Source organism: Fistularia commersonii, chromosome 12 (genome assembly GCF_037954325.1).
Source record: "Fistularia commersonii isolate RoL2024-O1a breed Wild chromosome 12, RoL_Fcom_v1.0, whole genome shotgun sequence".
Classification (NCBI taxonomy): Eukaryota; Metazoa; Chordata; class Actinopteri; order Syngnathiformes; family Fistulariidae; genus Fistularia; species Fistularia commersonii.
Window position 1 is genome coordinate 3281382 of NC_141295.1, and position 13907 is coordinate 3295288.

At 40.6% G+C, this 13907-nt stretch overlaps 1 protein-coding gene and 1 long non-coding RNA gene across 5 annotated transcripts in view; one reads left to right on the forward strand and one right to left on the reverse strand.

The window, feature by feature from the left end:
- LOC147228145 (nucleosome-remodeling factor subunit BPTF-like) overlaps positions 1–13907 on the reverse strand; it is a 56597-nt gene that overhangs the window by 3712 nt on the left and 38978 nt on the right. For all 3 annotated transcript variants that reach the window (XM_086156377.1, XM_086156375.1, XM_086156374.1), the window contains 8 exons: positions 12813–12974; positions 12023–12105; positions 8563–8788; positions 8107–8462; positions 7034–7207; positions 5256–5448; positions 3651–3735; positions 446–632 (listed from right to left, as the gene is read on the reverse strand). In XM_086156377.1, coding sequence (XP_086012503.1) covers positions 446–632; positions 3651–3735; positions 5256–5448; positions 7034–7207; positions 8107–8462; positions 8563–8788; positions 12023–12105; positions 12813–12974 — 1466 coding nt within the window. The remainder of the gene's footprint in view (positions 1–445; positions 633–3650; positions 3736–5255; positions 5449–7033; positions 7208–8106; positions 8463–8562; positions 8789–12022; positions 12106–12812; positions 12975–13907) is intronic.
- On the forward strand, positions 4496–13906 carry LOC147228146 (uncharacterized). Of its 2 annotated transcripts, none has more exons than XR_015106895.1 (3): positions 4496–4660; positions 12048–12139; positions 13877–13906. It is a non-coding gene; the product is annotated as an uncharacterized LOC147228146 (long non-coding RNA). The 2 variants fall into 2 exon arrangements; XR_015106896.1 differs by lacking the exon at positions 13877–13906 and adding an exon at positions 12930–13114.

Here is a 13907-nt window from a genome sequence, read left to right on the forward strand (position 1 = left end):
CTCTTTCGCTGAGCTCGGCTCGGTCGGTGGTTTCTGCCCGGAAAAAGGCGTTTGTTAGCCTACATGAATAAAATCTACTGCTTATCATTCGTAACCTGATGACTAAACAAAACTGACAGAAAGTTACAAAACGGAATCACCGCAATACTAGGATTTGACTTGAATCAGCAAAAAAAAAAAAAAAGATACACTGGAAAACTTTTAGATTTGCTCTAAACGTTCTGGAGTCAGCGGACAGTTCAATCCCGAAAAGAAAATTATTTTCACAGCGGAGAACGTGCGTGTCAACAAAACCTCCACAAGAGGTCAGAGGTCAGATGAGCTGATAACGACTTTTTCGCTCTCCCCATGCTTGTCGGTCTCCTCGTTTTTGGACGTTACCCGTCGCTCCTTTGCGTTTCCTCTCGCCTGTGAAATTTCGGGGTCGACGCGTTCGCCGTCTTACCTGCTGGCTTTGAAGCCTTTGAGCTTCTGGACAAAGAAGTTCTCCAGAACCTCGGCACACTGGTAGAACGGCGAGTCACTGGGGTTGTAGTAACGGCAGTTGTCGAAGATTTTGGTCATGTCTGCTACAAACTCCGTGAGCTTCACGTACTCTCGCTTCTGCAGCCTTTCCTCCATGGTGGAAAGGTCTTAAAAAAAAAAAAAAAAATATTTCAGACATTATTACTTGGTTTTTCTAATCCATCACCATACAATGCTTAAGTAATTGCAGCTCATGTTGCACGTGCTTGAAACGCGTTCAAATATGTTTCCTGGGAGCAATGTTCATCTTTCATCTGTGACCTAAGTAAAAAAAAAAAAAAAAAGGAAAAAAAAAAAAAAACCCTGCCAGGTTCGACCTCAGTCCTGCGTATCAGTTTCTGAAAACCCGGCTCATTCTCGAGTTATACGCAAATCGTTCCCGGTTCTCGGGAAATAAACCCTTATGACGGTCTGACAAAATATCGGCGCTTTCCCGGCGCATTGAAAAGAAGCTTTCAGCGAAGCTAACCTACTTATGCAGAATTTGAAATGGAAAAAAAAACAAAAACGTTTAATGCGGAAGCAAAGCGGCGACAACCGAGCCTTCATTGGGATTCACCGCTGCCCGGTGGTTTGCTTTGTGCGGCTGCGTTTTTAAACAAACACATCCGACTCGTAACCTCATTAACCCCCGCCCGGCTGGCCGAGGGCTCGCAAACTTCACGGTCGATATCAAAGACCCCCTTCTTCCTCCGTCGTCGGATTTCACCTCCTTACAGCGTTCGCCGGCCCCGAATGCTCCTTTTTGAAAAACCAAACAAGGTCTATTTCTTGTGGTGGAGGAGAGAATTTTTTTTTTTTTTTTTTTTTTTTTTTTTTTTAAAAACGGGAAGACCCGTTAAGAGTTTGCTTGTGTGGAAGTTCAAAAAGTACCTGTTGACGCAACCACGCCCGTTTACGTGGCCGGTTTGATCCGAGTCGGAGGGCTCCCTCCCCCCTCCCGATGCATGGGGTGATTATTATACGTAACCAGGACTCCGTCGGAGAAACGGGAGTGGTTCCCGGCTCTGGTCGGAGCAAATGACTCCCTCAAGATTAAATCTTACTGCATTACACGCGCACAAACTAAGGTGAGTCAACATTGAAATTAAGTAAACCGGACCAATGTTGAACGCAGTGGTCTCTCGCCGTCCTTTCACCTTTCGCCGTCTCACTGTATCGCAAATTTAAAATTTTTTTTAATCATTCTATATCTTACTTGACTGTGTGTTGCGATACTGTGATACTATGATTGGTTTAAGCCTTGTGTTGTCTTGTGGGTCAAAAGTGACCCACTACCATGTTTAGCTGTAGAAAAAAAACACCTTAAACTATTTTTTTCCAACTTGAAATTTTATGACTTTTCCCAAAATTAGAAAAAGTGATACTTCTTTTTTGTTTATGTTTCAATGTGGGCTGTACACCACGAGGGTACAAAGATTGTCTTATGGGTCAAAAATGACCCATAAGACAAGGGGAGTAAACACAATATTAAGATCGCACGAGGGTTAATATATCTTTTTGTTCACAGAAACCAGTGACCTCTGTTGATATACTATAAAAAACCATAAAATTTTTAATATTTTTAATAATTTTATATCTTACTTGGCTGTGTGTTGCGATACTGTGATACCATGATTTGTTTAATATATCTTTTTGTTCACAGAAACCAGTGACCTCTGTTGATTTACTATAAAAAAACATACAATTTTTAATTTTTTTAATCATTTTATATCTTACTTGGCTGTGTGTTGCGATACTATGATACTATGGTTTATTTAATATATCTTTTTGTTCACAAAAACCAGTGACCTCTGTTGATATACTATAAAAAAACATAAAATTTTTAATATTTTTAATCATTTTATATCTTACTTGGCTGTGTGTTGCGATACTATCATACTAGGGTTTGTTTAATATATCTTTTTGTTCACAAAAACCGGTGACCTCTGTTGATATAATATAAAAAAACATAAAATATATTTTATATTGACAATTTTTTTGCGATACTACAGGTTTTTGGGGTATAAACATATTTTTCTATATTTATTAGCTCAGTTATTATATGGTAAAAAAGGGTGCGCATGGTGTTCTGTATCCTGGACTCTGATTGGCTCAGCGACTGCAGCATCATTCTCTGCATGTTTTGCGCTTATTAGCATGCATTCAGCATCTTGCCATGTCATTTCACTTTGAGGCGTGATTGACAATCGGACGTTTTAAGACGTCCTTGCAGATGCCGTGCAACAATTTGGCCTTGCGGGCCTTGAGTTTGAAATGAGTTCTAAGATATCTGGCACCGAAGCTAAGCGGCGTGGGAAGATGCTAACCGGGTAAATAAGAGTGTGAGAACGGTTCATAAGAGAATAGGGAGGGTTATAAAGCTTTGAAATACATGCAAATACTAAAATAAATATACAGTAGCTACTTTGCATATTTTCATTATATTATTCATTTCATAACTTAGCCGGCCGGTAGTTTGAGTATACATTGAATGGGGATCGTCATAAACATCATCACTTCTAGAAATCCCCTAAAAACAGCGTATAATCGTCCCTTTGTATTAGCCAGCAGCAAAGTTAGCTGTCAACGAATCTTTGAATAAGTACTTTTGACCGTCTTGTACATTGTTGCTAAGATGCTGCTTGTTGATGGCGTAAAGGGAAAACTATTTACTGTTAAATTGTTTTTCTCACTCGAATATCTTCCTGCATGACGGGTGTATCGGACGATTATATAAACATTCTGCGGTTTCTTCTTCTTATATACGAAAAAGGAACTGCAGAATGTTTTGAAAAAGTCCCGGCTGCATGCAAAAATGACAAAAAAGAAAAAGTATTGTGGACCGAAGCGGTGGTCGAGGTTCTGTTTCCCCGCTAATGCTTTGTTCCCGCTAATGCTTTGGGGTCAGAGGGGGATTTTCTATTTATATCAGATTATGAAATCCACTTGCCTCAAGCCACTCATCGTACTGCAAACGAAATAATGCCCCTCTTAAGTGCGACTGAAAACTTGCAATGTTTGCATTGCTTTTAAAACGGAGTAATACAAGCGCTGCTATTTCAGGCGCTGTAAACCGGGAAAATATATATTCTCAATAATGCATCGTGCATTTTGCATTTAGCGGCAACAATATCTTCACTCACCCATTGGTTCCTTGATAACCCTGTAGTAGTCTGGGGCGTCATTTGTGTCTACCGGCTCCAGAAACGGCCACGCCATTTTATGTGCCTGCAAAGGGGGGCGGAAAAAAAATTATGTTTGCAGGAAAAAAAAAAAAAAGGGTGGGGTACCGGGAAGGACGAGACACTTGAGAAAGTTGAAACGTTTGAAGAAAAACAAACAGCGGTGTGAAAATGACACCGAGAGAAGGTGGGTCAACACAGATGTTCTCTTGACCTCTATTTGCCATGTTTGACTCTCATACATGCTGTACATCTCGGGAAAACAGAACGAGATGGTAGGATGAGGAAAGGGAAGGCGAGGGGGAAAAAAAAAAAAAAGGGAGAGGCTGGGCAGCCGTCCAACTCGTCCTACAGGGAGAGCGATCTATCAGATAAGAGGGGATACAGAGGACTTTTGTATTTTTACACTGTGGTTGGCCGTGGACGAGGGTGTGTTTTGGTGCTGGCGCTGTCAAAACTCCTATTGAAATGATGCAGTTGTTTCATTTACTGCTTTACCGGGCTCCAAATTTAATCGGCAGGCGATTAAAAATCGGTAGATTAGGTCAACAAGATACACGTCAATTACCGTATTTTACGCACTATAAGGCGCACCTAAAAGCCTTTCATTTTCTCAAAAACCGACAGTGCGCCTTATAATCCAGTGCGCCTTATATACGGATCAATAGTGAGCCGCAAGAGGTCTCGCAACTACGGGAAGCAGCCGCCGACTCCATATTCTCCCGTAGAAGAAGTAGCGCGCGGTGCATGCTGGGATATATGACTGCTTGCATTTTCATTTCCGTGTGTGTGTGTGTGTGTGTGTGTGTAGACCCAAAAACAGCTCCTTTCAAGAGACATGCTTACGACGCAGAGTTTAAACTCAAGGCAGTAAGTCATGCAGTAGAACATGGGAAAAGAGCAGCAGCGAGAGAATTCAACATTAACGGATCAATTGTACTGAAGTGGAGGAAGAAACAAGATGACCTGCGGTGAGTAAAGAAGACTAAACACAGTTTCTGAGGAAACAAAGCGAGATGGCTACAGTTAGAGGACAAACTTGAACAGTGGGTTGTTGAACAAAGAGTGTGTGAGTGAATGTTGCGCTTAAAATCAATGAATTTAGAGACGGTCCTTCTCGGTGCTTTCGTTTTATGAAACGTTTTGAACTGTGACGAATGGAGTTGGTAAAACATTGTTTTCAACGAAGGCGGCGCAAATACCGGTAAGAGCTACCGGTACGTACGGTACCGTATTGTGAATGCGTCGTCAGAACGTTGGTTTGTATTCTATTAATAAAGTTTGATTGTTTTGTTGACAGCTTTTAATCTATGCGCCTTATAAGGCGGTGTGCCTTATATATGAATTTTTTTTTTTTTTTAAACAGACCATTCATTGAAGGTGCGCCTTATAATCCGGTGCGCCTTATAGTGCGGAAAATACGGTAGATGTGCATGTGTCGGAATTCTCAAAACAAACATTTGAAGTAAGTTCATGTTAAATTCTATTTTTACACGTCCTGCGATTTTTACTAATCCACCACCGACAGCATGTTTATGCAGGTCCCCCCCCCTTTTTCATGCTCACCAGTAAGGAGCGCAGGATCCTCCGCAGGCCCTCGTAGTCCTTCTCCGTGAGCGGGGTAAAAACCGTCATGGCGTCTTCCGTTGATTGACACTGCGGGCACACGTACTCGTCGATGTGGTTGGCTTCGCTCTGCAGGATTCCCACACAGCGGCCGTGGTACCAGTTCTGACACCGATCGCAGCCGATGTAGAACCTGGAAAAACAAGAGATGTTTTACATTCGTGGTCGCTATGCTAACGTCGTTTTTAAATACCGCAAGAAATTAAGCTTGGATACAACTCTGCGGTGAGTATAATGGGAAGTTACCCTTTTTTTTAAAGACAGTAATAAGATTTTTTTTTCCCCACTGAACAATTAAAAAGGGAAAACAAACGATTTAACAGAAATGAAAACCAGTGGATTAAAAAAAAAAAAATAAAAATTTTTAATGAACCGTAATTTCCGGACTATTGAGCGCACCTCAATATAAGCCGCACCGGCTAGCCGATCGCTATCTCCAGCTTCCTCCTGCACACTAAAACCGTCAAAGTCGTCTTCTTACGTGTCGGAGGTGAACGGACTCAGAATTTCCCGGTCATTTCATCGGTCCGATGTGACGAGGATAAACGTTTTAGCGGCGTGAAGCTCGTTAGCGTCCCCCACCCAAAGTCCATATATTAGCCGCATCGTTGTTTACGTGAAAAAAAGTTGCGGCTTAACGTCCGGAAATTAGGGTATGTTTCAATGAGCACTGTCATTTAAAATATTATTATTATGAACTGGTGACCCTATCTAGTCGATGGGTTCCTTCCTCGGATTGAAAATCGATTCCCTGCCCCATCGATTAGTGATTTGAATGCTACTAAAAGAGGATTTTGTACGACGGGTAAAGTGAAGTGAAGCCAGGATGGATAGGACTCACACAGAAGGATATATTCACATCTTTCTTGAAAAACCTCTGGTTGCTCACTTCATTTTTCTTTTTCTTTTTTTTTTCGTCATTTCAATAAATCCATAAAATGATCCAGCTTGAGGATTGCAACAATTTCTCCAGGTTTTGTTATACTACCGTTACAATAATGTTATAGTGCAACAAGAAATGCAATTTCTTGGGCAGCTGCCTGCCAGAGTTTCTCCTAACCTTAGGGTCTCTTTTTCCTACATTTTCTACTTTTTTTTTTTCTATTTACTTCTTCTTGCTGTCTTTCCTACCTGAGGCTATCAGACTTTTTAATTCCTCTTCCTTCAGCCGCAGGGAATATTCAAATCTTTGTACTTAGGACCTTAAAACACTTTATAGCCTTGACTTTGACACTTTATAGTTTTATTTGCAGTGTGTGTGTGTGTGTTTGTGTATGTCTTAGTCAAAAAAAAAAAAAAACAACCCAAGCTTACTGTTCTGTATATTTCCTGTGCATCTTGTATTTGCAAGTGTTATTTGCAGTCCCTGTGTCCTCTATTGTAAGTCGCTTTGGATAAAAGCGTCTACCAAATGTAATGTAATGTAATGTAAATTATTTGTATTTCTTATTCTCCCTCCCTCCCCTTTTTTTTTTTTACTGTTTATACAATTTCCTACTATTATTTATTATTGTTATGTTTTGCTCGAAACTCTGGCACAACAATTTCCTTCGGGATACGTAAAGTTGTTCTTATTTAATCAAAGTGGCTCTGACTTTTGCTCTTTGCTGTCAGTGAATCCGCTGATTATTTACAAGATTCTACAATGGCAACAGGAGCTGAGAGAGAGAGGGTCGCGACAAACACACACACAAACACACACTGCGGCGTCTCCTTACTGAGACTCGTCGTACGGCGTCTGGCAGATGCAGTACAGCTCTTCGGTGCTTCCCTCCTGTCCACGTTTACACTCCATGCAGATGTAGTCATCCATTTTCTTGGCCTCCTTCTCCGTGATGCCCACGCAGTCGCCGTGATACCAGTTGGTGCACAAGTCGCAGCCGATGTAGAACCTCGGGAGAGAACCGGAAAGTGTTGCTCGGACAATCACGGGAATGCGGGATGCACATTTTGGGTTTAAGAACGTAAACACCAACGATGCTCGCAATGTCTCTTAGCTTAGCCTCTTAGCTCAATGCGTGACTGCTACGTATTGTTATGAGGTAAATTTAGGTTAAGTGTTTTCTGGTTGAAATCATATGCTCTACATATCAGAGGTGAACCGTAAAGAACTTAAAACCTCTGATTAAAAGTATCATTTTAATCAACATATTTGCCATCGCAGTTTGGGGTCTTTAAGGAAAAAAAAAAAAACAATAGCAATTTATGACATCTTGTATGGGTGTTGTCATGCATGTCATAAATTGCTATTGCTAACAGTCACTAAAAAACAAACAAACAAAACAAAGGGAGTTACTGCGAGACTCAACATGCGACTTAATGTTTGTGCAGATATAATAGCATGTTATAATAAGACGTTTAAAAGGTAATTATAATGCAGTTTAACAACCTCACAGGCATTGCGTTGATATTGCGTTTAACAACCAGATTCGAGTTTAAAACCTCTGATTAAAGTATAATTTTAATCAACATATTTCTTTCAATATTGTATTGTCACGTCATTGTAAATACAATGACCTGAATGAGTCTTGTTTTTTTTTTCTTTATTATTATTAAATAAATAAAATTAAAAATAGTAGCAATCCGCAGCACCACAGTCCTTCTGACTGGTTGAATTTTAGTTTCTGATCTCAAACTCATGATCTGGGATGTTATAACCAACACTTCTGCTGTCTATTGAAAACAGTCACCACTATAAGATTGCAATGTTGTCCTTCTGTGCTTTGTTATGCAAACAAACAAAACAAAACAAAAACTAGATGTGTTTACTGCAAGCAATAAATCACCGTACTTGGTCTCGTCATAAGGAGTTTTGCAGATGCAGTAGAGCTTGGTGTCCCTCTTGCTCTCCTTGGCGCTTGTCGTCGAGATCATCTTCTTCTTCTTGGACTTGGCTGACGGCAACGTCGTCGTCGCCTCCCGTTCCTCCTCGCGTTTCCTTTTATGCGCGGATGTGACCGTCGTGGTGAGCTGGTGCTGAGCGTGCATGCGCGCTTCTGTGTGTTGCTGTTGCCCGTGGGCGGCGGCGGCGGCGGCGGTGGCGGCGGCGGCGGCAGTAGCGGCGGCTGCAAGGGCAGCCTGTTGGGCTGCAGCCTGAGCCTTCTCCTTCTCCTTCCTCATCCGCAGCAGGTCCATCTTTAGCTCCTCCTGAAGAAGAACACGCCCGGGAGACATATTTGTCACTTGAACCTTCTTCATTTGCCGCAGACTTTAGGCTATTTCTTTGGTTTAGCTACTAGTAACCCACCTGCGCCTCTAGCTGCAGCTCCTTATCGAGAAGTGCCCGTTTTTTCAAGATCTCCATTTTGAGGCTCTCCTTGTGCCTATAAAGTAGCGAGGAGAGTTTGCTGGCGTTGGCCAACCTCTTCTTCGCCTCCACCACTTCCTCCTTCTTCCTCCTTTTCGCAGCCTGTCTCTCATCCTTGTCTATCCGGTCCAGGATGTACTTCATCACCTGATTGCAAACGATCATCCTGGACAGATATATATAAATAGAGAGAATAAAAACAGAAAAACCTGAGGTCAGTGATGCATATCTTCATCAAAGAGAATAGCACCGTATTTTCACGACTATAAGGCGCACACAAGTCTTAGTACTTTCTTCAAAATGTGCGCCTGTGTGTGTTGTTGTTGTAAGACAGACGTAGTAGAGGACACAATGAGAACGTTAAAGGGGGAAGTGTGGGCGTTGATTGTATATAAAACCCGCGCCTTATAATCAGGTGCGCCTTATGGTCGTGAAAATACGGTACATAAGAACATTATGCAGAACATCGTTGTTTTAACAACCCTGAAAACAGCAAAGAGACACGCTTATGAAGCACAGTTTAAACTGAAGGCCATCGGCTACGCGGAGCAACATGGAAATCGGGGGGAATCGAGAGATTTTCAGACTAATGAATTGATGGCTTGCGAGTGGAAGACGCTGGAGAACGGGCTCCTACGAGTCAAAAAGACGCAGCTGAGTTTCCCCGGACATAAGACGAGGTGACCCAAGTTGGAAGAAAGACTCGAGCAGTCTTCGAGCAACGAACGAATGTGAACCGCTGAGATTACGGCAGCAAGCAGCTTGGGAGCGATGTATGACCGATGGAGACCACTAAGAGTGGAAGGCAGCGCAGGGCGAGTTACGCCACAATTTGCGAATGGATTGTAGATGCTCGGGGCTAACGTGTCTGCTGGCACTGCTGTTCCAGCTTTCGCAAAAGTCGGCATCGTTTCCGAGGAGGGAAGAAAGTGAACCTGGCATGTTTGATGGAGATTTAGTGCAAGATGAGGACTTCGATGGGTTCGATCAATGACGATTACCGGTAAAAAAATGTGAATACCAAATTCAGTTTAGCTCCCGCTCTACTTTTAAATACGCAGACTTGTATGCTTGTGTGTTGTTGTTGTTCTGAGGCGGACGTAGTAGAGGACACCATGAGAACGTTAAAGGGGGAAGTGTGGGCGTGGATTGTATATAAAACCCGCGCCTTATAATCAGGTGCGCCTTATGGTCGTGAAAATACGGTACATTAGAACAGACCCCTGAAAGTAGTAGAAAAATCAAGGTTATCTCCACAGCAGAAGAAATACCGAAGAAAAGATCCAAATTTGGCTCAGGCAGTTTAAGATCGTTCCTTAAACAAATAAACAAGTAGAAAAACTCAGAAATTCAGATGGGCAGGGGAAAATCAAAAATGATTAATAACCAACAGATTCACTTCTGAATGTGTACAACTAAATTTCTGCGTTTCTCTGAGCACGGATCCATGAGGCATCTTGAGGCCGAGGAGTTGGAACCAAATACCGTGTAACTGCATATTTCAGGTTTTATTCTGGCTCGCGGCTTTCCGCTCTCTAGATCTTTCCCTTCTTTGCTGCGAACTATCAAATGATCGGCTTCAATTTTAAACAAATAAATCCGTTACTGTTGAGCAGGTAACATCTTTTTCGAGACGCGGAAGTGCCAAAACAGTCGCGACAAGTCACATGCAGCCAGAATTAATGAAGCTGCGAACCGAAGATGGATGCTACTGTGTCATGATCTCTGTGAGAGAGGAGCGAAGTCACACTGCCGCCCGCGTGTTGCACAGATGTCGAATTAGAATTGAGGTTTTTCAGTGTTTATTAGTGTTAGGCTTGTTAAAATGGGAGTGGCGTTGAGGGCTGGACGACGTGTTTGGGGAGTGAAGACCTGGAAGCCTCGCTGCTCCTGTAAACATGGGAAGCAGCGGCTCAAATATTGTACACACACACACACACACACACACACAGATGCTAGTTGAAAGAAAAGTGCCGAAAGTGTGGGTTGGGATCCACTGGGTGGGTCGTGAGACACAGGCGAGGCGCGGGGGAGGAGATTTTTGAACATTAAGTACATTGGCTAAAAATCTTTGCGGGTTTCTTTTTCACCATTTTTACAGATTGGAACGTCATATTTGTTCGTGTCGTCCAACTTTCAAAACATAAACAGGGGATCGGGGAAAAAAAAAAACAACTAAAATGAATCAAGACTATTATTAAATAAAAAAAAAATGTAAATAAATAAATAATAATAATTAAAAAAAATATATATATATATTATATTTTTTAATTATTTATATATATATATATTATATATATATTTTTTTTTAATTTTTTTTTATTATTATTTTATTATTTTATTTTTTGTAAAATAAATAAATAAAAATAAATAAATAAAAATAAAATTACCATTAATATGACCATATATATATATATATATATATATATATAAAATATATATATATAAAATAAAATAAAATAAAAAAAAAATCAGCTAAAAATGAGAAAGAATCAACCTTAAAATTATGGCATTTTTAATATGACATTAAAAAAGGTGCACTTAGAATTAGATGAGTATGATTTGTGTTCAGGATCACAAGATTAATATGTGGAGTAATACTAAGCTTTTCAAATAATATTATCGCTGCCTGCATTTTCTCAAAATCCCGCATAAACATATTACGGTAAATCTAGAAAATTTGTGGCTCGGCGTGAAGAGTATGTTCACTTGTGTTTGCTAACATTCGCGGGTGAGATCGAAAACTCTTGCAACAACACGCCTTGTTCAGTGTGTGTTGGTGTGAGCGACGCGCAAGAACACACCCGTGGCCGTCGAGGTCAAAGACGGGGCCGGTGTGCATGTGGAAGACATGAACGCCAGGCGCCACGAAAACATATGCGAACTGATGTCAGGACTTTTACGGTCATTAATAAGAGAATTGTGTTTTGGAGAAAACATGTATGTGTGTGTGTGTGTGTGTGTGTGTGGTGAAATGAAGACATGGAAAACGGATAGAAAAAAATAAGCAGAAAGTCACACAACAGACAGGGCTGCCGTGGTGAAGTCACAGTAGTCTGGGTTTGGTATTTCAGGTCTGTGTGAATGGGCACAGTGTTGACACACCTTACTGTGGACACAGACACATGCTTGTCAGAGTCAGCTATAGGTCAGACAGACCATAATCTTTCTTTAACATTAAAAAAAAAAAAAAAGAGAAGGCTAAAGAAAAAAAGAAAAAACTTGAAGAAAGAGATCAATACGATTAATCTTGGTTGAGTTCATTGAGACCCAGAGAAGGCCTGACCAAATTGTAAAAGTTTGCTTGTCTCTTCCTGATATGATACTCTAATAACACACTTCTTTGTGAAAACTATTGGACACACACACACACACACACACACACACACATGCAGCTGACCTCTGATTCTCTTCTCTCTCTGCAGGGGTCATGGTCTTCTTCTGCTTCAGATGCTCGATCACAGCATTTTGCTTCATCACCACCTGGGATATCGATGCAGAAAAAAAGTCGGCGCAAGTACGCTATAGCGATTAAAAAAAATCAAAATAATAAAATAAAAAAAAAAATATATATATATATATGAATATATAATATATAATATAATATAAAAATATATAACATAAAAATATATATAAAAAATATGATACTCAAATGATATCCGTAACAATGATCCAAACGAATTACCATCATTAATATGACCAATTTGGCTGAAGATCACAAAAGGGTTCCTTATCTTAGTGTATGCACACACACACATGCACAGGCACTGTCTAATAATACACTGCTCAAAAAAATAAAGGGAACACTTAAAAAACACATCCTAGATCTAAATGAATGAAATATTCTTATGAAATACTTTGCTCTTTACACAGTTGAATGTGCTGACAACAAAATCACACAAAAATGATCCATGGAAATCAATTGTATCAACCCATGGAGGTCTGGATTAGGAATCACACTCAAAATTAAAGTGTAAAAACAAACTCCAGGCGGATCCAACTTTGATGTAACGTCCTTAAAACAAGTCAAAATGAATCTGTGTTGCTTCCTGAGTGGACACTATGATTTCACAGAAGTGTGATTGACTTGGAGTTACATTGTGTTGTTCAAGTGTTCCCTTTATTTTTTTGAGCAGTATATTTTTAATAGAGAGTTGGGGGATGGTGACAATGTTTTATCACGTCCGCACCTGTTTCTGTATGATGTCGCTCTGGCTGGCTGCATTGAGGGCTTGTTCTCTCTTGGCTTCTGCTGCTTGTCGCTTCTTCTGCTGCTGCTGCTCTCTGATTTGCTGGATCCTCTGCAGCTGCTCTTGGACAGAAGCTGCCTGGATGGTCACCACGTTCCCGATCTGCACGGACGGCGGGGTGCGATGAAGAACGACACAATTCCACCTCAACGTCAAACCTGACCCCCGCGCTGTGATCGTACTTGGGCGATTATCAGAAATTTGGGGTTTCACCCGTCAGTAAAAAAAAAAAAAAAAAAAAAGTTCAATGAACATCTCAACTAGTTGCTCGGACAATCACGGGAATGCGGGATGCACACTTTGGGTTTAAGAACGTAAACACCAACGATGCTCGCAATGTCTCTTAGCTTAGCCTCTTAGCTCAAAGCGTGACTGCTACGTATTGTTATGAGGTAAATTTTGGTAAAGTGTTTTCTGGTTGAAATGATATGCTCTACATATCAGAGGTGAACCGTAAAGAACTTAAAACCTCTGATTAAAAGTATAATTTTAATCAACATATTTGCCATCACAGTTTAGGGTCTTTAAGTCTTTGTAGTTACTGCTAACAGTTAGCTAACAGTTAGCTGCTAACTGGCTATTCTTCCTTCTTTCTACTTTATCTATTACTGTTATGTTTTTGTACTTGAAACTCTGGCACAACAATTTCCTTCGGGATTAATAAAGTTGTTCTCATCTCATCTCATCTCAAGGAAAAAAAAATCAATTGCAATTTATGACATCTTGTATGGGTGTTTTCATGCATGTCATAAATTGCTATTGCTAACAGTCACTAAAAAAAAAACAAACAAAACAAAGGGAGTTACTGCGAGACTCAACATGCAAGTTACTGTTTGTGCAGATAGAATAGCATGTTGTAATAAGACGTTTAAAAGGTAATTATAATGCAGTTTAACAACCTCACAGGCATTGGTGGATGAACAATAACCAAAGTAGCCGGGGTGTGACATTTAAGAGAATATTTTCCGATAATTCTGCAACTCCCATTGCGATTTCCTTTAAAGGTACTGCAACGTTTCGGGCTGGCAGCACTAC